General features: G+C 57.8%; 5 protein-coding genes across 5 annotated transcripts; all 5 read right to left on the bottom strand.

The window, feature by feature from the left end:
* Window positions 1-728: 728 nt before the first annotated feature.
* On the bottom strand, window positions 729-1,610 carry LMJF_28_1430 (putative DNA polymerase kappa; the record flags this gene model as incomplete). The annotated part of the gene is made up of 1 exon (XM_001684373.1): window positions 729-1,610. The coding sequence occupies one exon, from the start codon at window positions 1,608-1,610 to the stop codon at window positions 729-731; it is 882 nt and encodes a 293-aa protein (XP_001684425.1).
* Window positions 1,611-4,361: 2,751 nt separating this feature from the next.
* Window positions 4,362-6,158, bottom strand: LMJF_28_1420 (putative DNA polymerase kappa; the record flags this gene model as incomplete). The annotated part of the gene is made up of 1 exon (XM_001684372.1): window positions 4,362-6,158. One exon carries the CDS (start codon window positions 6,156-6,158, stop codon window positions 4,362-4,364), a length of 1,797 nt encoding a protein of 598 aa, XP_001684424.1.
* A 2,452-nt stretch (window positions 6,159-8,610) lies between these two features.
* LMJF_28_1410 (putative DNA polymerase kappa) lies at window positions 8,611-10,866 on the bottom strand (the record flags this gene model as incomplete). The annotated part of the gene is made up of 1 exon (XM_001684371.1): window positions 8,611-10,866. One exon carries the CDS (start codon window positions 10,864-10,866, stop codon window positions 8,611-8,613), a length of 2,256 nt encoding a protein of 751 aa, XP_001684423.1.
* A 3,423-nt stretch (window positions 10,867-14,289) lies between these two features.
* On the bottom strand, window positions 14,290-15,486 carry LMJF_28_1405 (hypothetical protein; the record flags this gene model as incomplete). Its single annotated transcript, XM_003722024.1, has 1 exon — window positions 14,290-15,486. One exon carries the CDS (start codon window positions 15,484-15,486, stop codon window positions 14,290-14,292), a length of 1,197 nt encoding a protein of 398 aa, XP_003722072.1.
* Window positions 15,487-21,828: 6,342 nt separating this feature from the next.
* Window positions 21,829-23,451, bottom strand: LMJF_28_1400 (amastin-like protein; the record flags this gene model as incomplete). The annotated part of the gene is made up of 1 exon (XM_001684370.1): window positions 21,829-23,451. The coding sequence occupies one exon, from the start codon at window positions 23,449-23,451 to the stop codon at window positions 21,829-21,831; it is 1,623 nt and encodes a 540-aa protein (XP_001684422.1).
* Between the last annotated feature and the right edge of the window lie 2,883 nt (window positions 23,452-26,334).

The raw sequence follows: 26,334 nt of genomic DNA, 5'->3' as shown, positions 1-26,334 counted from the left end.
AAACAAACAAAAGCGAAAGAGGTGAGAGGTGGAAGGGGCAGGTACGTACACAGGCGCGCTGCCCAGCGGGGCGGTACATGGTGAGTGAGAACAATAGCAGCAACAACAACTGAGCCAACAAGAAGCGGAGGCCGTGTTCTGCAAGGCAGGAGGTGGGAGGGACGCTGCGGGGCCGTCACGCATGCCGCACATGCGCGAGAGCGGGCATTTTTTTCGCTCGACGCGCTGGCGCTGTTCGACGACGAGCAGCAGAGACCCGCTTTGCGGCCGGCGACCTTGGCTGGGCTTGGCGAGGCGGCTTCTTCAATGGAGATGGTGGCGCCTTCGCAAATTTCGCCGATGCATAACGCTGCACTGGCGCTGCGGCGTCACCTCGTGGCTTTGGATAGTGACGGAGTGCTTTGACTTTCGTCTTGCAGGCCGGAGCGGCACCCTTGCCCTTCGCCGACCCTCTGCCCGCCGGCAGAGGTTGCAGCTTGCTGAACTTGACACCGAGGAGGCGAAACACGCGGTGCTGCGCTGCAAACGGCTCTGCTATCTTTTTGAGCGCCGCGTAGAGCGTGGCAAAGTTGTTTGTAACCTCTGACAGCATGGCGGCATGGCTGCGCGGCACGAAGGCGCGGTTGGTCGTGTAGAAGCACAGGTGTTTGGTGCCCGTGCCTTGCTCCATGAGAGCATCGTGCGCGCCCTGAGTGAGCTGACGTAGGTGGTGCCAAAACGCTTCGCGGTTAGGCACACCGCGCGCCAGGGTGACACACTTCCCAGTCGACTTCTGCGCACGGTGATCTGGAACGACCGCCCTGAGCGCAGAGGGCGATGGACTGGCCGATGCACGAGGAAGACGTGATTTCGAATGTGCCGCAGAGCTGGGCTTCGTTGCCGCCGCCACGCTCGGCGGTGCCGCGGCGGCTTCTCGCTCCGCGTTGGAGCGATCGACGTGGGTGCGCACGAGTCCTAGGCCCACCGAGAGGTAAAAACGCGAATGTCTTCTCGCGAAACAAGTAGCACAGTTCCGCCTTCCGCGCGAGAAAGTCCTTGCACGTGACTACACCGAGGGCGTGCAGCCGCTGCTCGGTTGCAAAGCCGATCCCTGGCACATCGCGTACCGGCATATCACGGACGTGAGCTAGCACCTCCTCACGTGTGCGCAGCGTTAGAATGTGCTGCCCATTCGGCTTGTTCACGTTGCTGGCCAGCTTTGCGAAGGCCGCTGTGTGGGCGATCCCTCCGCTGCACGTCAGCTGCGTCGCCGCCTCGACGCGGCGGCGGAACTCCGCGCACACATCCTGGGCAGAGCGATCCTGGTGCGCGCGAAGGTAGTCGGTGACGTCCATAGTTAGCTCATCGAGCCCTACGGCGACGTAGTGGGGATCGTACAGAGCGCCCATGACGCGCACCTCGGCGGCCTCGCGGCGGTACAGGTCAAAGTGCGGTGGACGTATCCACAAAGAAGGACAGAGCTTCTTCGCTATAAAGCCTGGCATGCCCGAGCGCACACCGTACGCCCGAGCAATGTAGTTGCTTGGGGTCAGCATGGCATAGCTGCCGACAGCGAACGGCCGCTCGCGCAGCGACGGGTCGAGCTTCTCCTCTACTGCAGCGTAGAACATGTCGATGTCGACGTGGATAAAGCACCTCGAAAAACTGCGTGACGCTTCCAGCTCCTCCTCGACGGCCTCGGCGCGGGCTCGCCAAACACACTTTTCTGCGGCTGCAAGGGCCTCGTTTTTCACAGCCCGCAGCGCCTCCTTGCGCTGCTCTCCCTGTGTAAAACGCGGTGCCACGCGTCATATCTTGAAGGACCTGCTCCACATACGCCTTGTCCACCTTCTGCAGACCGGCTTTAGAGGCATCGAAGGCAAGACGACCCACAACCTTCGATGCCGATGGGGGCGGAATAGAGGATGCTCCTACAGCCGCTTTTGTTGTCGATGCGGACGCGCTTGACAGGCACCGACATGTGCGCTTCAGCGCGGCGCTGACCATCGACGACCCGCGAAGGCGGTAGAAGGAGGAGAGCATGCCGTGCCATCTAGACGCAGACGCCGAAAGGGGAGAAATTCGCTGGGAAAGAAAGGAGGCTGCTGAGAAACATGGGGGCGGGAGACAAGAATAGTCCAAGGCGCACAACCCGGGTACCGCACGGCTTGTTGATCCCTCCCTCCTTTCCTCCCACGCACAGACACAGTGAAGGCCATGCTGAGAGAGGGATAAATGGAGAGGGAACAAAAGGAGACGAAGGTGCGAGGAGCGTTGCGAATGGGCAGCGCTCAGGAAGACCGCACAAGCACATGAATACTCCGCATCTTTCGCGTGCCCGTAAGCGTGATTGCTTGACCTGATGCACGAAGAGCTGGTGGTGGTCACGGAGGCATCGAAGAGAGGCGGCACAGCGCGGCAACAAGTCGAAGAGGCCAATTTCAGGGCGCGCAAGTCCATGATCGTGGAGAGGTGGAGAGAAAGAGAGAGAGGGAAAGGGGGGGGGGTCGAGACAGTTCTGGCGTGCGTATGTGTGCACAAAACAGTTGCAGGCTGATGCGTGAGAAGCCGACAAGGTGGAGGGGTGGTGGTAGAGGTGCATGCACAGGGAGCCGCAGCCGCTGCAGCTCGCATCGTCGTCGCAAAAGTAGCGCAGCGGTCGTGATGGTGGGTGGTGGAGGAAGGATAGGGGTCGGAGGACGCGAGCGACCACGCTCCTCTCACTTGTTCACCTCTGAGAGCCAAAGCACACAGAGAGGGATCGAGGGGAGTGCACCGCTCTCCAGCGCGTTCGCTGCGCCAACAGGTTGACAGGAGCGGACGGTCGCTCTGAAGGGACACCCAAAGGTCGACGCGAATCAGCGCCCTAAATCGTAGCCAAGTGGAGAGGAAGGAGCGACGACATAGAAACTATCCGAGTTCACGCGTCCATCAACTGTAGGGGAGATAAAGACGGGTGATGCTGCTCAGTCGATTCCTTGTCCCTTTATTACAGCAACCCGCAGGAACACGCACGCGCAACATTGACACAGACACGCGAGGGAGATGCACTGACGTGCGCGCTTGACACGCTCGAAGCAAATCCATTCCCTCTCCATCAGCCTACACCAAGGCACCTGTAGATAAACAATGCAGCAAAAGGAATACGCAGGGGGAAAGGCATCTACACCGTGCTCAAGCTCTCGGGCACCGGCATTGCCTCCCACCCCCCTCCAATGCCGTGTACTGAGGTGGGGAAGGAGAGGGCCGAGTGCCGGTGCCCTTTTCTACTCAACAGGTTCAATGCAGTCACGTGCGGACACGCGGCGGCAGGGACCACTCCCCATCGCTCAGCTAAAACAACAGCATCAAAGGAATAAACCAAACTGTCGTGTCTACGCGCAGAGGGCACACACACGCACACGCATCCGGTGGGGAGGAAGGGGGAGAGGGAGGGGAGGAGAGAGAAAGGGCGGCGAGCAATATCCCCCTTTTTTTCTCTCTACCGCCCACCAGCCCCTCCACTGGAACACAAAACACACACACACACACACTTCACACTCCCACCAAACAACGTCCGCAGCGACGATCAACACACGAGAAGCACAGAGCCCCCCCCCCCCCACAGCCAGCCACACACACACACACACACACACACACACACACACACAGAAAAAAAAGAGTCGAAGGGGATCAGACAAGACACACCTGGGCTTCCGTAAGCGTAAAAAAAAAACGACGACTACACAACCCCGGGCGGCCATCCCACTTGTATATATATATATATATATATATATATATGTCTATGTGAATTCTCGAGAGTGCACCTCATTGGTACATGATGTTTTGCGCACACTACTGCGTCGCTGCTGTGTTGATGGATGGACCAGCAGTAGGGCAGGCGGGAGAGAGGGGAGACCGCGTAGGCGAGAGATGGGTGCTGTGATCCATTTTGAAGACCATCTCAGCTCTTTTTGCAGCCTGCCCGTCTCCTTGCCTTCCCCCCTCTCCCACCAACCGCACAGCATTTCTCCTCATTTGTTTGCTATGCTGTTCCGAGCACACGTCACCGCGTCTCCGACGCAGCACGGACAACGCTTCGAAAGAATCTATACGCGGAAATCAGCGCTGGAGCACCCGTGCCACTCCTGTTCTTTTTGGGAGGAGAGGGGGAGTGCTGTTGTTCTCTGTGTCACGTACGCTTCTCTCCTTCATTCTCTATAGGTAAACACGGTATGCCAATTTTTTCCCTTCGAAAGGCGGACGTGACGTGGCGGCGGCGGCCGGTTCGGGTCCCTGCCCCCGGAAAATGCCCAGCGCCCATCCTGCGCGATACACCTACTGTTCCGCAGCAACCGCCATTTTCGTCCCGTCTCCTCCACCTGCTTTGCTCGCACCGCTGCTCACTTCTTTTTGTGCAGCTTTCGCTTCGACGGCTTCGTGCGCCTGCGCGCCGGCTTGGCGGCCTTGGCGGGCACCGCAGCGGGCTCTGCAGGGCGGGCTTTCGGGATGTTTGGATCCGTCAGGAACTTCGAGACGGGAATCCTGCGCTTGTGCGCTGCGGTAGGCTGCGCCGGCGACTCTCCATACGGGTCTGACTGCTTCGCAGCTATCCCGCTCTTCTCAGCGTCACGGTCGGCATCGTCGGCATCCATATCTAAGTCGTCATTCACTTGAAGCGGTTCTGTCAAGGCGCCCGTCAAGGCATCGCGGGTGCTGTTGAGGCCAGCATGGTCATCATCAATATCTGTGAAGCGCTGCAGGCGGACGCCGATCAGGCGGAGCTCGGCATAGTGCAGAAGATGCGGCTCCAGCAGCTTCTGCGAGGCCTCGAGCCACACCTTGAGGTCGTTTGTGTGGCTCGGGAGCGTCACACTGAACTGCTCCGTGTCATAGGTGCGATACTTGAGAACCAGTGTCATCTTGCGAGGCTGCAGGTGATCGCGAACGCAGCGGACATGGCACTGCTCAAGCAGCTTGCGGAAGAGTCGAGTGAAGGCCTCTGGCGAGGGCAGTGGCTCGCTAAACGACGTTTCCTTACCAACCGACTGCCGTGCCTGATGCTTGCGCAGCGAGAACGTCTCTGCCAGCCCCAGTCCAACACTGAGGTAGTGCGCCAGAGTCTTTTCTCGGAACAGGTAGGCTAGGAGGTACTTGTGCTCCAGGAGGCCGCCGCAGGTGTGGATGTGCAGCGCACCGAGTGTCATCTCTTGCGCGTAGCCGATGCCAGGGATCTTGCGCAGCGGAATGTCGCGCACGTAGTTGATAACTTCCTCTCGCGTCAGCAGCGTGATCTCGTGCTGACCATTGGGCTTGTTGACGTTACTCGCAATCTTCGCGAGAATCGACGTGGGTCCGATGCCGCCGCTGCTTGTAAGCTGTGTCTTGAGGAACACCTCGTCGCGGAAGTCGTGGGCGATGTCAGAGGCTGAAACGGCCGGGAACTCCTGCAGGTACTTTGTCACGTCCATCGTCAGTTCATCGAGGCCGACGCTGACGAACTGCGCATCGTAGCGGGAGGCGATGCTGTGCACCCGCGCCGCCTCTCGCTGGTAGGCTGGGAAGTCGTTTGGCACGATAATGAGCTCAGGGCAGAGCTTCTTGCCGATGAAGCCGGGCATGCCAGAGCGCACACCGTACTGCCGCGCAATGTAGTTTGTCGTGGAGAGCATCTGCTGAGAGCCGACGCCGAAGGGCTTGCCTCTCAGCGACGGCGTCTTCTTCTCCTCCACCGCAGCGTAGAACATGTCCATGTCGATGTGGATGTACCGGCGCCGGAGATCGCGCGTCGCCTCGAGCTCGTCCACCATGGTGTCTACCATGGCCTTGATCCGCTGCTTCTCGGCGGCGCTGATGGAGTCGAATGTCTTGGCCTTCTCCAGCAGCTCCTCGGCTTTGCGACGCCGCGTCTCCTCGAGCCGCTGCTCCTTTTGGTAGAACGCAGACCCCTTCGACGCCTCCTGAATGACGTGCTCGACGTAGTCTTTATCTACTTGCTGAAGCCCTGCCTTCGAGGCATCAAAGTTGAGTTTGCCAGCGCTGCGGTGGTCATAGTGCTGTGCACCGTTCATGCCGGCGTGGTTCTGCGGATGATGCGAGTCCTGCGGCGCGTCGCGGCCGTGATCTTCGAGGGCGGCGCAGTCCGCCGCGATTTCCTCCGTGTGCGAGTCGCTGTAGCGACCTCGCGGGGCAGGCGACATGCTGGAGCCTACGAGCGCGGCCGCGGATGGTGCCACCGCGGCCGCTGCCGTGGCCACTGACGGTTTCTTCGCGGCAGTAGGGTGATTATCTCGCCTCACGATCTGCTTGCTCGCCCGCGCGAGACCCTTTGAGCTCACGACGGAGGAGACAAACCGAGAGAGCCGAAGCATGGTGAGCCGGCGGAGGGAAAAGACACGAGAGAGGGGGAGGGAAAGATGGATGCGTGCCTCGCTGGACGCCGACACAACGGATCTTCGCAAGCGCACGTGGGGCAGGCAAATCTCCGCAGCACAAAGGGGGAGGGGGAGGAAAGACACCAGAGCAACGCGAACACACGCACAGACACGCACCCGTACAAAAGAAGGCTCGACCACAACGAAGTTGGAGCGAAGAGAGACTCGCTGTCTAGCTCTATGTACGTCTAAGCAACTGTGGGGAGGGAGGGAGGGTGGGGAGGGGTAGGCAGCACCTCCGTTGTCTCTATCGATGGAGGGAGGGTGGGGGTGGGGGTGGGGAGTTGACGGAGTAGAATACAAAAAACGCAACCGGAAGGAGCCCCGATGCACGCGAGAAAAGGGAGACGGTGCGGACGTAGCGGCCGGGAGAATGCAGGTGCACGCGCGGCAGAGCGGAGGATGGAAGGGGGCTGGTACTGTAGGAGGGGCCCTCGAGATGGTCAGGAGGATGTCGCAGCTGCGTTGCATGATATGCAAAGCCGATAAACAAAAACACGCGGTGGGTAGAGCAGGCGAGAGAGAAGGGGAGGGATAGAGGTTGAGGCGAAGCGCGATATGGGGAGAGCGAGATGCATCGCGAACTACACATAAATGACTACAGCAACGCAACTGAGGCGTTCCCACATGTCGCGGGGACGAGGGCTGCCCTCCTGTCGCTCTATGATCGGGTGTTCTCTCCTCGTGCGACCGACGCTAATCGTGGCACCGCTGCTTCGCACCACGCGATGGGGCCTGTGACGGGCCTGGGGTGTAGAGTGGCATTCAGCTCATGTTGTGCGGCAGAGAAGGGATGCGTTGAGACGGAAGAAGAAACGCCTTCGCATCACAAACGCGTCATCACTCATGTATGTGCACACATATATATAAACGCACACAACGACGCGGTGCACCTACCCGCGTGCTGCGCCGCGGCTCGGCCCTGGTCCTCTAAGGAAGAGCCGTCCTGCCCCCGAACCGGGCCGTGCGCCTCACGGGCGCCTCTTGCTCTTGCCTCGGCCCTCTTCCTCGCATGCGTGCTGCGCAATCAGCAGCCACAGCGACTGGGCCGGAGTGCGTGCCTTGATCCGAAGCGGGGCCGCGGCCCCGGGCCCTGCTCCGGGGCGGGGGCAGTGGCGTAGAGATGCATGCTGGATGAGCCCGAGGAGGACATTGGCCGACCTCCGCTCAGGGCCGACTGAGACCCTGTACCCTGCCTCTGTGTGATGGTGGTGGGGCAGGTGAGAGGGACAAGAACAGAGGCACTGTGGTGATGCCTGAAGGCGGCAGGGACAGCGGCGGTCGGAGTTCAACGACAGTTGTAGCACCGCTACGCAATGGCATTGCTGTCCGCTGTGCTGGAGCGGGGCAACACTGGTGGACGTTGCTTATGTTTGTTCCACAGCACCAGCTGCACGTTTTGGGGTGCGGATGCTGACATGCTTGCTGTGTATGAGCACACGATTTGGCCACTACTGGAGGAGGGGGGGGGGAGGGATCCGCTGCCGATGCGGCAAGAGCGGTTTACCCACAAAGCACGGAGAAGCAGAAGCGCATGACACAACGCTCGTCAGAAAGTAGGGAGACGGACAACGAGGAGTGAAGGGGCAGGTGCAGATCGATTCGTGGTGCCCGAGGATGTGTGTTGAGGGCATGATCGCCTCTTTTCTCCGTTCTCTGCATTGCGGAGAGTCGCGAGAATGTGCACACCATCGTATCCCTTACCAAGAGGCCGGTTGGAGGGAGAACGAGTGTCCGAACACACAAAAAAAAACTCACAAAAGACCTGTGTTCAAGCAGTCAGCGTCCCTGATGTTGCCGTTACTCCTCAACTTCCTCCTGCTCTTTCGTTCCCGTCAGCGTCTGGTAATACATCGGCCATCGAATGCTGCGTACAGGAGTCTTACATGGTCAACAGAGATGTTCGCGCCGATACCTCAACCGTTTCCATTTTTTTTTGTGCGCTTGATCCCCAAACTCGCACTCGCCTGATTCCTCTCCATGCAAAACAGCAGCGACACGCGCCAAACGGTGAAGGAAGGTTCACAGGAGACTCAGCGCGATGCAGGTGATGCAGGCACCACAAGAGGGCTTGAGCTGCATTCGCCACACTCGCTCGATGCAGGGTTGGTGAGAGAGGTGCAGCCACAAGAAAACAACAAAAAGAAGAGGATGGATGACATGATGGGTTCGCTGTTTCACCACTTCTCCTGCAACGACTTTCCCGCACAGGTCTTCTTCATTCCACGATGAATACGTTATCGTCAGCGCTGTCATCGCCGACCACTTCTTCGTCGCGCATCTCCTTCGGCCTTTCGGCTGCACCCGTAGAACGATGGGAGAGCGGAGACGGCGCGGTGGAGCTCATCACGGAGCCTTTCACCTCCTCCACGTCCGTCAGCTGGCTCTCGGAGGATACGATGAGCACGGCGACGTCTTCGTCGTCGCTGTTGTCGAGATCGGCATCGCTACTGTCCTCTGCACCGCCGTCGCCGGTGCCACGGGGGCGCTTTCGCTGAGTGAACGGCTGCTGCTGCTGTCGGCGCCGCCCTGAATATGCGCTGTTTGCGAGCTGACGAGTAAAAAAGTGGTTCAGTGTGAGTGGAGTCGATTCTGCCTCGGCAGCCGACTTCACCGTCAGCGTGGCAGCGCCGCCGGCGCCGTCGCTTTGGGGTCGCCGCCGGAGTTTTTCCAGCCGCACGCCAAGCAGCCGAAATTCGGCAAAATCGTCCATCACTGGCAAGAGTAACTCGTCAAGCGCCCGCCGCAGGACTTCGTGGTCGTCCGTATATACGTTGAGTGACTTGCTGTGCTGCTTCACGTGAAAGCTGTGGTGCTTCAGCTTCAGCACCACCTGCGAGCAGAGGAGGCCCTCCTCTACGAGGGTCTCTTGCGACCGGCGCAGGTTCTTGTACGCGATCGCCTGCAACGCCATGCGATTCATCAGTTTGTAGAAGGTGCGTTCATGACCTACCGATTTGCGTCCCCAGTCGTCCTCGTTCGACGCACCATCCATTGCAGCGACCGTCTTGCCGGTAGTCGCACCGGCGGACGAAGACGGCGCCGTCTCCCGCGAGTCGTACATGCCACCGATGCCGATGGACGAGGCGAGAAGAAATTCGTACGTCTTCCGCGTCAGGATGTAGAAGAGGCGATGCCGCTGCTCGTACACCTCACCAAGTGTGCGTATCCCAAGCCCGGCGAGGATGCTCTCCCGCGACTTGCCGATGCCGGGCACCTGGCGCACGGGGATGCTGGCAAGATAGTTTATCACGGCTTCGCGGCTGAAGAGGCGAACGGCGAACTGCCCATTCGGCTTTTTATAGTTGGACGCCATTTTCGCCAGCGTCGGCGTCGGCGCGATCCCGGCGCTGACGGTGAGGCCGGTTGCCTCGGCGATGCGTCGGCGGCACTCCTCGATGACCCTCTCTGCAACATCAAAGCGCCCCGCGTGCGTTGTGACGTCCACGTGATGATGTGCGAGGTAGTCATCGAGGCACATCATGACCTCGTCCATGCCGAGCAGTTGCGCATCGGGGTCGTACTCTCGCACCACACCCTTGAACTTGGCGGACTCGACTCTGCACGCGGCGAAGTCGGTGGGCACAATGACGAGCTGAGGGCACAGTCGCATGCCAATAAAGCCTGGCATCCCGGATTGCACGCCGTATTTCCGGGCAACGTAGTTTGTTGTGGACAGCATCGACATGCTACCGATACCGAGCGGCACCTCTGCGTACTGCGGGTTCTTTTTCATCTCGACAGCGGCGAAGAACATGTCCATGTCCATGTGGACGTATATGGAGTCGAAGCTGCGATGCGACTCAAAGATGGCCTCAAGGTCTGCCACGTCACGCTGTAGCTGGCGGAACACGTCAGGGTGGCTGCGCACGCTCGCTTCGTACTGCCGCGTCTTCACCAGAAGCCCCTCAACCTGCCGCTGCCGCTGCTGCGCCTTGCGCTCTTCGTTTACATAGAAGCTAGAGTTCTTGGAGAGCTCCTTGATGAGGGCCTCCGTCTTCTCCTTTTCAGCTGAGCGAAGGCCAGCTTTTCTGTCGTCAAAGTACACAACCCTTGGCGCCGTTGTGACATTGGTGCTGGCGGGGTTCGGCCGGAAGAAACTGTGCGCAGACCCATGCGGGGCCGCGGCATGCGAGGAGCTGCCGCTCGACGCCGGCACTGAGCTGTGCGCGCCGTTATCGCAGTCCTTCACACGGCCGCTGCTGTTGCTCGAGTACTCGTGGTCGCTGCCGCTGGTCGTCGTACCGCGGAGAGGGGTATGCGCGGCGGACAACACCAGCGTTGTCGGAGGAGTCCCTACCGGGGTCGTTGGTACGGGCGGCAAAGGGGACAGCGTTCGCGGTGACTCAGGCGACACAGCCGTTGCAGTGAGAGCGGCGCGGCGATGGATGAGCGACAGGAGATGCCCATCTTCTGTCCGCACGTCAGAAGGGGGTGAGCATGTCGGCGCACTTGAACTATGCTCCACACTCATTCGTTGTGTTGGCCTTGATGCTGGTACGCGTATGCTCGCATAGGTTTGGGTGTTTCTGCCCTTTACCGCCTTGTCCAACACATGCCACCATGCGAGCGTGTAAGGGCGGGGACGAGCTTGGGAGCGGCGTTGCACTTTCTAAGCAGAAAGAGAAGGAAAAGGAGGAGGAGGAGGAGGAGGAGGAGGAGGAGGAGGGGGGGGGGTGCGAGCAGCAAGGCGGAGACGTGCTCCAAATCCGTGGGTGGCTCTGTCCAACGCTGCGGGGAGTCCGTTCCCTTTGTTGCCCCCCCCGTCCCCGCTCTGGAGAAGCGTGCGAGGAAGGGGGAAACACAGAAACGGTCGCTTCCGTGCCCGCACCATGTCTTCACACGTCGCCGCACACAACACACAGACGGGCAACACCGCCTCTGTCTCGCTGCTCAAAAAAGAAAACAAGAGGAGGTGCGTGTGCCTCTCTCTGTGTGTGTATGAGGATGCAAGATCAGGGGCCGCACACACTCGTGCACGCGTCCTCCAAGAACATCGACGCTGCACGAGGTGAAATCTTCTTGACCGAGACGGGCGTGCGTTGCTTCCATGGCTGATTAGCGCATGATCCTTTGTCCGCAGAGACAGACACACATGCACGACTATATACCACTCATCTCTGAGCATCCAACCTTTCGCACGACGATGACGATGTACTGCCTTCACGCGTGTGCAGCGTCCCGCTGACGCGCATGAAGTTCAGATAGAGAGAAAAACGAAAAGCAAAGGCACGAGGAGAGGGGAGAGACCGCATCGACACGTGCGGCGTGCGGAGAGAAAAGAAAAAAGACGAGTACTTTTGGACGCCCAGACCCAAGCAAGCACAAAACAACCACCAAAGACGACGACGACGACGACACACACACACACACACACACACAAAAGAAGCAAGAGAAGCAAAAGTCAGCCTATGGCGCACCACACTGAGAAGAGTCCATGACCACGCCCGTCGCCACCATCCCCACCGAGAAGCAACAGCGCAAGGAAAACACAGAAAGAAAAGACAGCAAGCATAGCCGTAACCGACTCTGTGTGCTATCTAGATGAATGGGGCGCACGAACAACAAAACGCACAACGAAAGCGGGGGGAGCACACCATGGTTGACGACGACGAGAGGGGGTGGGGTGGAGGGCGAGAGTTGTAGAAAGGGGGCGGCAAAGGCAACAACAAAAGAAAAGACACGCCTTCTTCTCTCTGCTCCCATTCCTTTCCTGCCTCTGTTGTCCGTTTCGCCTCGTCTCGATAATCCACGTGCGTGCGCTCGTGCGCCTTCACGGCGGCACACGAAAGGGGAACGAAGGCAAGACAGGAACAAAAGAGGTTTGCCATTCCTCACCAAATCTCTTCTACACCAATACAGAGCGGCAGCGAGAGTTCCTCGGCTCCAAAGCCCATGCAAAACGGCCGATAACTCGAGCGATTCGTGCTGTTCAGACGCGTGTACACACACATACACACACGCGCTGCAGTGGCAAACAAAAGAGGGAAGCAAACAACGAAGTATAACACGGCTGTCCTCCAAAAAAAAAACGCACGCGCGCCTGCCAACATGCACGAGGATAACCCGACACATTACCTCCTCCATGAAGAACACCGACAAAGAAAAAGAAACTCAGAAAGTAACCAGCCGCTACGGAGAAGGGGAAAGGGGGTGGGAGGGAGAGGAGGAGGCAGTGGGAGGGGAGGGGAGGGGGGGGGGAGGCACCGAAAAGTGCCGATCAAACAAAGCGCACAACAACAAAGCGAAGAAGAGAGAGCCAAACGAAAAATGGCAAAGACGGGGCGTTCAGATGTGTTTCGTCGTCTTCCTGGTCACATGGCCCTCGATAAGCGGGTACGGCAAGAAAAAAAAAACATGCAGGCTCCCGGGTTAAGGGGTAAAGGCACAGCACAGCATTGTTGGACAGAAGGGAAGAGAGAGCGAGCGAGCGATGCAAGGTGAGATGGAGCGTGTTCTGGTGCTCGCGCACGGGTTCGCCACAATGGAAGCGACACGTATAGAGACCAGTCTCTGGTTCTGCTGTGTGTGTGTATGTGCGTGCTGCACCACTTACAGGATGAGTGTAGGGGACGGGGGAGGGAAGAGTCTGAATCGGCAGAACGAAAAAAAAAAAGACTTTAATGTGTTTCTCTTTGCGATGCCCCCCCTTCTACCATGAGCAAATCGAGAAATAGACGCGTACACAACCGCGGCTATGCGCCTACCTCGGCGGCACTACAACTACGTCAAGGAACCGGGCCAACCAAGACTGTTGGGCGTCGTTCAGGCCCGCTGTGATTCCACGGCAGACAGCGTCGGCTGGGCCCCGGTTTGAGTTCTGCATCACCGCCGCAACACACCTAACGCAGAACAACAGGCGGTGGATGCGTGCAACTGTCGAATCGTCGGCAAGATTCGCCGTCAGCTGGTCCAAGCGTCATCGTGACCGCAAGCCTCTTCGGCACAGCTCTCGTTTCCAACACCACGAGTCCGAAGCCTTGCCCGAGGGCAGGCTGTGCAAGCTGCTTGGCTTCCCGACAACGTGAGCGCTAGACCCTGATACCACACTGAGGTGGCCGGCACAACCAAGGGAGAAGAGGGATTACAAACAAAAAATAAAGAAAGTACGAGGGGCAGGTTCGTGTCGTCATATTTGAGGAAAAGGCGACAAGGACCGAAAAAAGGAGCCCGTGAAGAGGCATGGGGGGGGAGGGGGGCTCAGGTGGACATGAGGGAGAGAAGGGTGTGTGTGGGGGGGTGAGAAGCAAGGAAAACTGAACAAAGGCATACGAAACAGCACGAGGTTACGGGTTAGAGGAGAAAACATGGGGAGAACCGATATGGAGAGTGTGCGTGTGTGTGTGTGCGGGGGGGGAGAGAGAGAACAAAGAGAGGTGGAGGGACGAGAAGGAGAAGGTGGGGTGGAGAGGGAGGGGGAGAGAGTTGAGCGGTTCACAAGTACAGCTGATGGAAAAAAAAGAAGGGGCTGGAGAAAGGGAATGCACACACATAAACACACAGACACACACACACAAGAATACACGTAAAAACACGCAAGAATACCTGCAGGTGCCACTTCGCCGCCCCCCGCCCCCTAGAGGGGGAAAAACCGGCAGGAAGGCCAATACGTACGTAACTCACATACACACACAGTGACACGCAACCCCTCTCCCCCGAAAAAAAAGAGGGCAGCTTGGAGGAGGGCCGATGCAGAGGTATTCACAGGAGAGCACAGGGGACGTGAGCTGTGCCGGATGGTGAAAACCACAGAGGAATAGAACAGGGCAAAGTGCTCAAGCAGAAGAGCCGCTTCGGGAGGCTGAGAGAGCCAGGCAAGCATCGCGGGAGGGTTTGAGAAGCAGAGGAGAAAGGCGTACCGGTAACAACACCGTCCTTTCGTTCAGCTGCTGTTCCTTCACTCTGGCCCGTTCGCCATGTGCTTTAGCGGGCTCATGGGTTGACTGAGCTGCGGCTGCACCCTTGTCGGCGAGTAGGCGTAGGGGTTGTTGCGTGTCACGCCACCACGCCTGGGGGACGTCACTGTTTTGCTTGACGCAGCCGGGAAGCTGCTGCCGGGAACCCTGTGGTGGTGCGGGCTGGCAAGCGCTGCTCTTCTCTCTCCGCGGCCGCTGTTGCTGCTTGCTCCCAGCTGCACCCCTGCGCAGTACACTGGCAGCCTGTGCGGACCTGGAGAGGCCGGACTGTGCGGCCTACTAAGTGGCCCCATGTCCGCGCCAGTGGCGGAGCTGCAGGCTTCCGCTGTGCCGTCGTCGATACCGTTTGGCAGGTATTCCGGTAGCTGCAGGGAGGGCAACGGGTTGGCACCGGGCCAACAGCGCGCCCGAGCACCGAGTGAGTTTCCAAGGCTAAACTGCGGACCAAAGGAGGGGCTAGAGAGAGCCGGTGCTGTCGCCACGACGTGCGCTGGGCTCTCGACAAAGGCGGTGCTGCGCTGAGCAGATACAGAGGTGGAGGGGGAGCTGAGCGGAGAGGCGAAGGACTCAGGGTTGCTGCGCGCACTTCCACCTCCGCTGTTCAGCTTCAGCGACTGTCGCGGAGACGAGAACAATAGCACACTTGTCGGCCTAATGTGGGGACTGTGCGCTGGGGACTGGGCCGCAGAGGCGCTGTTATGCTGAGCCAGGTCCGCCAGCGGCGTCAGCGGTCGCTGAGTCGGGGTGCGCGGGCGCGTTGGCGTGATGACGTGGTGAATCGGCCCCGGGTGATAGAAACGGCAAGAGCTGCCGCGATTGCAGTTGCCGTTTATAAAGTGCCGACAAACATTCTTCTTGGCGTTGGAGTAGCCATACGGGCTATGCAGCTGGTTTGCACTGTTGCTGCTGGCATTGAAGCTCGAGCCGCCTTGGTGGGGCCCGCTGGTGATGGGTGACCCTTGGTTGCTGCGCTGTCCATCCACACCGCCCAACGCTTCAAATTCTACGGCGTCGAGATCCTCGCTGACAAGAATGTTACCCGTCGTGAGGTACGGCGAATGCGTGAAGAGACGCGGACCAGTCGTAGGGTTCGTCGACGGCCAAAACGTGAGCGTCGAGTTTGTGCGGGCGGCAAGCACCTTCGCTGCCGGGGACGAAGAGCTCTGTGCGGGTTGCATGTTGTTCTTTTCGATGCCCGTAGAGGATTCGACAGAGCGAGGGATAGGTTGGGACGGGCGGGAGGTGTAGAGAGTTCTGCAGGGGGGTTGGCGGCGTGGTGGGGCGAGGGGTAACAGCGGAAGAAGAAGAGGGACAGCGACACAGCAAACCCACACACGCAACAGGCGATATTGCACTGCAGTCAAATAGTAAGAAAGGATGACCGCCGAAATAGAAAGTATGAAACACCCACCGTCGCCAGAAAAAAAAAGCAAAACGCACGCAGAAGAGTTGTACAACAACACGTAGGTGTGTTCCGCGGATATCGGAGCAAGCAGACAAAACAGAACACAAAAAGGTAGCGGATGAGGTGGGGGGAAGGGGTAACGGAAGTGGAGGGCCTGGAGGCGTTGAAGAATAACGACAGATGCGATGGGTAGGCGACGCAAGTCGCGCTCGGAAGGGAAGCCGGAGGATGAGGCGCACACGCACACGAGATGAGAGAGAGGGTGCGGGCAAGGCGGTGTGTGGAGGGTGGGAGTGGGGAGGAGAGACAGACAAAGAGAAGGGCAAATCAAGGGGAAACACTCCCCCCTCCCCCCAACAACAACAACGACGACGACGAAAAAAAAAGAACTATTAGATACACAACAGCGCTCACGCCAGGTGGCACACTCACAGAGAGACGCACAACACCAAGAAGCAAAGCAAATGAACCACGGAGCTCAAGGCAAGCAATGTTGGAGTCTACGGCGAAAAAAAGGAGGAGTGAGGGTGTGCGGGTGGTGGGGCGAAAACAGAGGGAGAGATGACGACGACGAGGGCAAGAGAAGAGGGTGGAGGGCCGCGAGAAGCAGAAAGAACAAGGAAAAGGTGAGGCCGGGGAGAGACGAGAGAGAAGATATCCTACACCTCCCCTGATAAGAACACCAAAGGGACTGAGGAGGAGAGGATACGAAGGAGGAGACACACACACACACACACAGACACACCAATATGTAGAGAATACAAGGAACGCAAGAGGGCCAAGCAGAACGTCGCGCGCACGAGTGAGAGCACCACACGACGACGAAATAGATGTCAAGGCACCACAATGCTGCAAGTACTGCCGCACACGTGCAAGCACACACACACACACACAGCGACGATATGGCAAGGAAAGAAGGAGACACGAGTGCAACAGCACCTCTACACCCCCAGAGACCACTATAAATGTGCACAAGCAGAGAGAGAGAGGGGGGGGGGATTCCGCTGCGAGCACGTGGGCCACGAGGGAGGTTCAACGGTCGCCCTACGCGCTTGAAAGCGGAGGGAGAGGGCTGAGGAGGACACCTGCTGCGCCACTACAAAAGCGAACCAAACGAAAACGAAAGAAAAGCAAGCAAGCACAAACCAAACAAAAAAAATACGAAAAAAGACGTTGGCAACTGTCCTTTGCGGATTTTGACTGCTTGCTTGTCGTTTCTCACAGGAATGCACGGCGTGCAGACACGGACAGAGAGAGAGAGACAGAGAGATAGATAGATAGAGAGAGAGAGAGACAGGCAGGCAGGCAGACCGGGAAGGGCACTCCCAGAAAACGTTTGGCGATAAAATCACGAGCGCGTTAGCATACACACACGCGCCTATACCGTAGACAGGAGACGCTCACAGCTGCGGAGGCTTGCACGCTGTCCGACGGTGAGCGAGATAGAAATCGACAAAACACAAAGCGAAACAAAGCGCAAGTGTACGTGCGTGAGTGCGCCTGTGCCAGTGTGATGGGCGGGGAACGAAGAGCAGGCCTGGCGCGACCCCCTCCGCGTTTGCTTCTCTCTTTTCGTTTTGGGTTGTCAATGAAAATGGCAACGTTCTGAGTAGGAAGGTATCGCCCGGCGAGCTGGCTCCAAAGGCACAGACTTGAAGAGGCAGTGGTGGTGGTGGTGGTGGGGGTGCGTAAAGAGTGTAGAGAAAACGGCGCGAAAAAAAGGGAAAACTGTGCGAGTGGGGATCACACTTTCCGCTTTGCCTCTGTGCTGTGATGTACGTTGCTGACCGTTTTGCAGCGTCAGCGCACACACGCAAAAGAGCTCAACGTGTTAGAAGGAAGAGAGAGAGAGAGAGAGGTGGACGAGACACGCACCTTACATATATACATATATATATATATATATATGTATGCATATATATGCAATCACGAACAACACGACAGCCACACACGTAGAAATGACGTGAACAACACAACAGAAAAGGCGAAAGGACCAGGGAAAAGAATGGGAGGAGTAAAAGAGAAGAATGTGATTGAGAGACACCTAGAAACACAACAGGCGTATAAAACTCATACATATCCATACATGTATGTACCTATATACATGTAACAAACCGAGGAATCAATGGGCCGGCTGACGGAAATCAAGAGCAACCACAAAGGCACACACGCAAGCAAAAAGAAGAAAGACGAACCCGAAAGGAAGAGACTCAATGGAAGCTGCCGTTGGCGACCCCCTTCAAAGAGCAGAAAACCACCAAAGGCCCTCGCCGGCGTCACAAGCACATCCACGGAGCCTGTGGCTCTCTCACGCACAGACTTGCAGCACTCCTTAATGTGCAAGCAAGCAACGACGGCAAAGGAGTAGAAGGGGAGAAGAGGAGACGATTGGGAGGAGAGGCACCCCTCGCAGATCACACCCCGTTGGGTGTGATAAAGAGCTCTCTCACACACAAACCCCAGTGCGCTTACGCGTTCTGTCAAAGGAGCGCAGCGACGTGGACACAGAGACAGGAGTAGGAGCTTTGGTGAGCCGAGAGGGAGACAGAGGACACAAAAGGAGGTCACGCGCAGCACTCACACACACACACACACACACGCACACGAAATGACAGTCCAGGAAATGTTTTTTGAAAAAGGCGTGATGCAAATCTGCGCCTGTCTGCGTGAGTGTGCCTTGTATATTTCTTCAAAAGATTTGTTCTACCTAGGTGCTGGCTTAGGGCAAAGAAAAGGAAGCAATCAAGGAGGAAGGAGAGAGACCGAAGGAGGGTTTCCGAGGGGCGTGAAAACGGTGATGGCGTGTCCGCGAACGCGTTGATGTGCTTCTGCTTAGGCGTGTGGATGCGCACACGCAGGTGTCTGCAGAATCGCTAAACGAAAAAAAGGAAATACTTCTCTGCTTGTTGGCGCGCGTGCGTGCGTGCGCGACCCTACAAGAAAACAACACAAAAGAAAAGGAGCACACAGGCGATCAGTTGACAGAGCACACCTCACAACAACGACAACAGAGCAGTGCCGTGTGATCTGTTGAAAATTTTTGTTTGAGTTTGTGTTGGTGGTTTCGTTTGCAATGTTAACAACGAGAGAGAGATGCAGAAGGTGGAGTCGAAGCGTGTGTGTGTGTGTGTGATGGGAAAGGCCAACGCGGGCGTCTGTGGCTGTCTGTCTGTCTGTGAGAGAAAACCAACCGAAGGAGGAGACAAGTGTGAGCAGGGAGGAAAGGGAAGGACACGCAGAGCGACGACAAACACACAAAAAAGAGAAAAACCAAGAAGACAAGTGAGGACACGAACGGCACAAACGCGAGAAAAAGGGGAGACAAGGACTGGGCGTATTCACGGAGGTGACAAGGAGACCAGGCCTTGAAAGAGCAGAGAATGGTGTGATGGATAAGTGGGAGGGGGGAGGGGAAAAGATATTACAGAAAGCTTGAGGCGAACAAACACAAACAGCAAGAAAGAGGCAGCGATGAATGTGCGTCGAGCCGCCACACACAAGTAAAGAGAGAGGGAGTCAACAGTGAAAAATCGTGTGTGCGTTTCTCGCATCTCAACCCACCGCCATCACCCCACAAGAGAACACACCAGCGACAACAAAACGAAAACGAAAGGAAGCAGAGGAAGGGAAGAAAACGCCGAAGGGTTAGACCGTGCGTGTTGCACGCAAGACGGGTTTCGAAGTCAGTTACCGCCTCGTGAGTAGGTGGTGGTGATGGGGAGGGGAAGTGATGCTGCAACTGCCGCTGCCAGAAGGCACACAATAGCTGCTCCTCACAAGCACCCGCAATGATCTGCAACGGAGAGGGCGGGCAGAGGGGCAAGGAGTGAGAGGGGCCAAGCGTGTGAGGAAAGAGGGAGTGGTGACGGCGACCTCTTGTGTGAGGTATTCGCTGTTATTTATTGGTGCTCTTGTGGGGAGTGGCAGTGATCCTTCGATTCTATTGCGATCTCTTTCGTTGTTGTTTTCCTCACAACTCGAAAGCGGCAGCCCAACCTCGGTGAGCAGAAGAGATGGTGGCACGGATGCGTACGTAAGGGAGCGAAAAGCAAGATGAATGGAGATGTGCGATGGCTGGGCGGGTGCGGTGGGAACTGCTTGTGGTTCGATTACGAGGAGGTGAGAAGCTCGGACGAAATGAAGAGCACGGGAGTCAGCTTCGAAGTCGTGGACGAGGAGGTCACAGGAAAGGACAAGCATGCACAAGCTGATGCACACACACACACACACACATACACACACACGTAGGGCGTGCAAGAGGAGACATATTGCGTGCGTTGAGCGTATTGAACAGGCGGGAGATGGAGGAAGAGGAGGATGAGAGCATGGCGAAGCTGATTGCGGTTGCAAGACCAGCAGCACAGACAGAGGGAGAGCAGCGCACACGAAGAGAGAGGTACAAAACCCCCGGGGTGGCGGTGGTGATGGGAGGACGTTAGCGGCACTACAGCAGTCGCATGTCAGCACCTGTTCACCGCATCGTCACACATCGCCTGTGCATCCGAATGCAAGGGTAGCGTAAGGGGTGACTCTGAAAGCCACTCGACATTGCGCTTCGGCACTTCTTTTTTTTGTTGGCTCCGTAGTGTAGTGAGGTGTTGCAGTGCTGTGAGGGGAGCGAGAAGGGCAAGGCGTGATTACAATCAGTGAACACGTTCGAATGGACACGATGAGATTGCAAGTGGGGGTGAGCCACCATACATAAACTTGTCCTTGAGGTACGCAGCGTTGCTACTGTGACAGAGATCAAGCAAGAGAGAGAGAGAAGTGTGTAAAACCAAGCTGGAAAAAAAGAGTTGTTTCGCCTTCGCGGCGTCCTGACCCGCATCGACCACCGAAGCCTCATCAAACAAGCAATCAAGGAAGAGTGGTGCAAGAAAGGGACGCACCGCAGCAGAGGAACGGCCTCGGCGAATAGGTTTCGCCGAGTGCCACGCTATCTCCGCATGACCACACGTGGTGAGCGCCGGCTTCTGTTTAAAAACCATCCGCTAATGGACATCGCGTTCGAAGACAACACCGTACACCAAGGACCCACCCGCCCACGAACGTGCACATTCGCATCTCCGTACGTGTACGGTTGTCCGTGTGCAGCACGCCACGCGAGTAGTATTCGAAGAACAAGCCGTTTAAGCCTAACTACCGCTTGCGTCTCTACCGTGTCCATTTTGCTGCCGTCGCGCATCCGTTCAAGCGCCACTCTACCGCCCGCCCTGTCACAGCCCCCTCCCTCGCGTGATGCGAAGCAGCGAATGGCACGTGTTACAGCAGTGCGCCGACTCAGGCACCGGAGCACGACCTCTGACCCCGACCTCTACCCACCCACCCCGCCCCTCGCAGGCCGCCTCACAGCCGCTCCCATCATGGAGGTTGCCACCGGGCGCATGCCCTCTTGGGGATGACATTCAGGCTTCCCACACCGCCAGTTAGTGTGAGGGGTGGGGGTGGGCTGCGTTCGAGTCATGCCGACACTCTGCCCAATCTTGTGGATGACACAGACGTGCGCACCGTCGAACGTCGCTCCGAGGCAACGCCATTCGGGGCCCGGCCGCCGCGAAGTAGTAGCGATAAAGAGCTCTTACGTCACAGGATGGAGGGGGCCCGGCTGCCTGAGAAACCACCGCATGGAGGTGCGTCTGCATGTCACCTGAGGACGTCGTCATCAAGATCACAACGCGCACAGAAATGAAAGGAAAGCAAGAAACCGAAGACACACAAGAGTGGATATAGCAGCAGCATACAGCGTTCTATGTGCAAATACCAGCAGACCATGCACCCGTGCCCGGAGACGTGCATAAAAGAAAAGAGGGATGAGGACGAGAGTTCTATGGACGACGGGAACGCAGCAAAACAGTAACAAGAGGTAAAAGTGCAGGACAACCCCGAGAACCATCGGCGGGGCGGCGGGAAGGCAAGTGTGGTACACATTGCACATTCACCACACACAGGTGAGAGATGAACACTGGCGGACGGTGCGTGACCGCAAGCGGAAGAACACATGCCCCCGCTTGAGAGGAGAGGACCATGAGGCCTCGCATACGGGTACACACACACACACGCACATACCCACGGCAACGCGTCTCGGGCGCTCTCCACCAGTCAATCCCGTTCGTCTTCAGCCGCGCTGCTGGCGGCGGTTCACAAAATGGGAGGGTGCGGCGAAGACGAGTGCGACACCGAGAAGGTGCATCACCCACGACGAGAGATTAAGCCCGAAGCCGGCTCCGTATGCGAGCTCACCTGCGGCGTAGTGACCAGAATTGTAGATTCTTGCCACCACCGCCCAGGAAATCAGCTGCGTCAACGCTCCTACACACCCGAGGGTGCCGAGGACGATGCGAGAGTTGAGCGAGATGGTGTGAGGTGCCTGCGTTAGGCAGCAGACAGCAATGACGGCGGCCGCGAAATTCACCAGGAGCACAATCAGCGTGACGATAGAGAAGGCGGCGCCCACGCCGAGGTGTCTGCGGATATAAGGGGTGGGATACAGCGGCCGAGGGATCGTGTAGGTAGAGTTGTCGCAGTTGTCTTTGTAGCCCCAGTACGTGAAGCAAGCCGCGCCCACGACGTCCAACTGCGACGTGGGGATCGACACCAGTGCCAGTGCGACCGATACGAAGAGCACGATGAGGTAGACAGCGACGCGAATATCTGCCACCATCAGGTACGCGCAGCACGTCTCCACCGCGTTGGGCGGCATCACCTCACCCTGCTTCACCGCAGCAACCGCGGTGCGGGCTCCCTGATAGTCAGCCAAGGCCGGGTTGAGGCGGGGGAAGATGTACGAAGCGAAAGGGAAGTCCTTGTCCTTGCTGACTGCGCTGTGTGAGCCTTGTCTAAGGCCGGTGTGCGCGCCATAGTGGGTCGCGTATTCCTCGCCGGAGTACTCTATGTGCGCTGCCGTTGCTCGGTTCATGGAGGCTGGCGTGTACTGCTCGTACATCTCGTCATCGGACTCGTCAGGGCTAAGTCGCGTGCTCTTGACCTCCCCACGGTTCTCCGTGGTGGCGAATGCTCCCGCCTCCGTTTCCATTTGCTCAGGGTGCTGCGCAGGAATGGCACCTTCACCACCAGTCGCAGCTGCACTGCCGCCGCGTTCATTCGCGCGCGAGCTATGCACACACGGGGTGTAGGCGCGGCGGCGGCCCTTCTGCAAACTCGCCTTATCGGCGCCAGGGTGCTCAGGGTTTACGGCGGTTTCGACCTCCTCTGGCCATGACTGCCGCTGTGACACAGCTGCCGGCGCGCTGTACGCAGAGGCGCTGCCCAGCACTGCCCTGCTCCACGGCAAGTCGCCGGCCCCAGCGGATTCGGGCTGCTGTAGAGCTTGCATGGTTGCTGTGGGGTATTGCACAAGCACTTGAGCCTGCGCCGACGGCTCCGCTGGCGATGCAGCTCGCGGAGAGTCCTTCGGAGTCAACGACACGGACACACGTGCAACCATCGTCACGTGTCCCGCGTTTTCTCTACCAGCGCCCTCCGGCTTCGTCACCTGTTGGAATGAAGACGCCGGCTTGGGCACAAAGGCGTTGGAATCGTCATCGCTATCAGCCTGTGGTGCTGCTGTTGCTGAGAGCGCCGTCAAATAAGAAGCTGCAGCGTCCACATGGTGCGCTGAGCGCATCACGGGTGGTGACTTTACATTGTGCTGCATCATCGCCTCGTCATCGACGTCGTCCTCCTCGGAAAAGGAGGATACGTCGTCGAACATCTTCTTTCGTCGCACGACTTGGGACATTTCGCTTCCTGTGTGTGTGTGTGTGTTTGTGTGTGTGTGTGTGTGTGTATGCGCAGGCGCGCTTGCCTGCTGACGGGTTGGGTGTGGCTCGGTGGGTGAGTTGTCTATGTTGCAGCAGGGCAAAACGCACAGACACACCGAAGAACAGAAAAGCACGACTCGGTCACAGAGCAGCTGATTCGGAGAGGGGAAGGTGCGGAAAATGCAGTCGTCGGAACGCTATCGATTGCACAGTTTTGCAACAGTCAGTGCTTCTTTCCCTGTGCGGCGTGGCGGAGGCAAGCGCACATCGTACACGGCTACATTCACAGGTGTGCTTGTCTCGAGTGCCTGCGTGTGCTAGAGGGTGCACAGGTCTCGCCTTGTCCCTTGCCTTTCACCCACCGAGCATGTAAGCTTCATCACAGGACGTTAAGCAGAGACGAGGGGGTATTGACACAGCAGAGGCGCGCCAAGGCACTCCTCCCTCTCTCTTAAAATTCTAGGCGCCAGACAGCTTTGATGCTGGCACCGGCACGTTGAACCCCGCCCGCCCTTCTTGGGAGGAGGGAGGGAGGGGGGTCCTACGGCTCGTCTTGCATAGATCTACATGCCTATAGGTGTGTCTATGAGGAGCGAGGGAATGGTACAGAATGCAGAGCAAGGTAGAAAACGAAAGAGAGAGAGAGACAGCAACGGAGACGGACAAACAGATGCTGGGAAGAGGGGAGGACAAGATGTCAGTGGCGTATTAAAAGAAAGCGATCCACCGGCAACATGACAGCAACAGAGTGATAGAAATAGAGCGCCGACCTGGGAGGGGAGAGGGGAGAGAGAGACGCTCAACGAACACGCACTCACACACCTCGGCAACAAGAAAAACAAACAAACCTGCGTCTCTTTTTCGCCCCTCTCTCGTAATGCGAGGCCTTCCATCCAGCGATACGGGTACTGAAGCATGCGATGCCCACAGCAAAGAAAAAGAAACAGAGCCCCCCCCCCCCAACTGCACTCCCGCCCCCAACATAGAGGAGAACGGAAGGAAGAGAAGGGGGAGACCAGCAAGCACGGATGCTCGCTTACACCAGCATCGGAGGGGGTAGCGTGAAAGCTCATCTGTGTAGATATTCTAGAGCTGTGCACGAGACCTGAAAAAGAAAAAAAAAATGAAGCCGCCATGACAGCTTCAGAAAGGGAGACGAAAAAGGAAAGCGAGATCATATCGCCCCCATTCCCAGATGAAACCTACAAGCATGCAAACGAAACATATATACGTTGAAGGAAAAATAAAAGAAGCGAAGCGTCGAAAAAAAAAATGAGCACCACGCAGCCGCTGCATCTATCCCAGATCGTGAGAGGTGCGAGAAGAAACCAACATGAAGACAGCAAGCATCAAATAAAAAAGTGTATGAGCATGTGGGGCGTAGGAAGAGCTCTCTGTGCACCACTGGCAGCCGGCGAAGCCCATGCGTGTGCAAGACGGGGCCATCACTCATATCAAGCGCTACACAGAGCCCTCTACCCTTACGCCTTTTCCATGGAACACGCGGGCGCGCTCTCTGTCACAAAAAAAAAAACACCTGCATCATCAAGCACGCAGAAAGCAGCGCACACGATGCACGGTCAATTCGTCTGCATGCGACAGCACTTGCAGTCAAGGACAACGCTCTACCAAGCGTAGGATGCCTTCGGACAGAACGTCAAAGAGGGCACAAAAAAAGTAAAGGAGCAGAGGGCAAGCTTAGCAACGAGCAAGAGAGAAGCAACGTTGCCGACGTTACGCAAGGCGACAGGGAAGCGACCGGTAAAAGCAGGCGGGATTACTTCTTGTGTAACGCTTCCACTCGCTGCCGTCGCGCATCCGTTCAAGCGCCACTCTACCGCCCGCCCTGTCACAGCCCCCTCCCTCGCGTGATGCGAAGCAGCGAATGGCACGTGTTACAGCAGTGCGCCGACTCAGGCACCGGAGCACGACCTCTGACCCCGACCTCTACCCACCCACCCCGCCCCTCGCAGGCCGCCTCACAGCCGCTCCCATCATGGAGGTTGCCACCGGGTGCATGCCCTCTTGGGGATGACATTCAGGCTTCCCACACCGCCAGTTAGTGTGAGGGGTGGGGGTGGGCTGCGTTCGAGTCATGCCGACACTCTGCCCAATCTTGTGGATGACACAGACGTGCGCACCGTCGAACGTCGCTCCGAGGCAACGCCATTCGGGGCCCGGCCGCCGCGAAGTAGTAGCGATAAAGAGCTCTTACGTCACAGGATGGAGGGGGCCCGGCTGCCTGAGAAACCACCAGAGGTGGTTCGGCATTTGGCATGGGAAACACGGGGGAGGAGCCTGCTCGGATTCGACTCAGAGTGAGCATACTCGACCCTCATACCACGGAGAGACGCCCCCCCCCCCGTTGTCAGGAAGGAGCAGCAGTGACTAAGAGCAGAATCCATGCGAGACGGTATGCTGGGGACTTAGGCGACATAGACGCGTCTATGTCCGCTCTGTCCTGCCGCCCAGCAGCCGACCTGCAGGCGCTTCTTCCTGCGCAAGATGGTGTATGAACAGAGCCCCCTGCCCTGTCTTCCGCCTCACTCATAACAGCACCTCTCTAGAAAAAAAAACGTTCTGTTCATCAAGATGTTTATGCTGCCACGAGCACGTCATCACCCATATAAGTGTGTGTATATGTATATACGCACACAACAACGCGGTGCACCTACCCGCGTGCTGCGCCGCGGCTCGGCCCTGGTCCTCTAGGAAGAGCCGTCCTGCCCCCGAACCGGGCCCTGCTCCAGGACGGAGGCGGTGTTATCTGCCGTGCGGGCAACAGGGGGTGGTGGCCTAGACGCATGCTGGCGGTGCTTGACACCGCCGGTGGACAGTGCTCGCGTCCGTGCATCCTGAGG

The sequence above is a fragment of the Leishmania major genome, chromosome 28 (assembly GCF_000002725.2).
Source record: "Leishmania major strain Friedlin complete genome, chromosome 28".
NCBI classification, from domain to species: Eukaryota; Euglenozoa; class Kinetoplastea; order Trypanosomatida; family Trypanosomatidae; genus Leishmania; species Leishmania major.
This window is presented reverse-complemented; position numbering and strand designations above follow the sequence as displayed.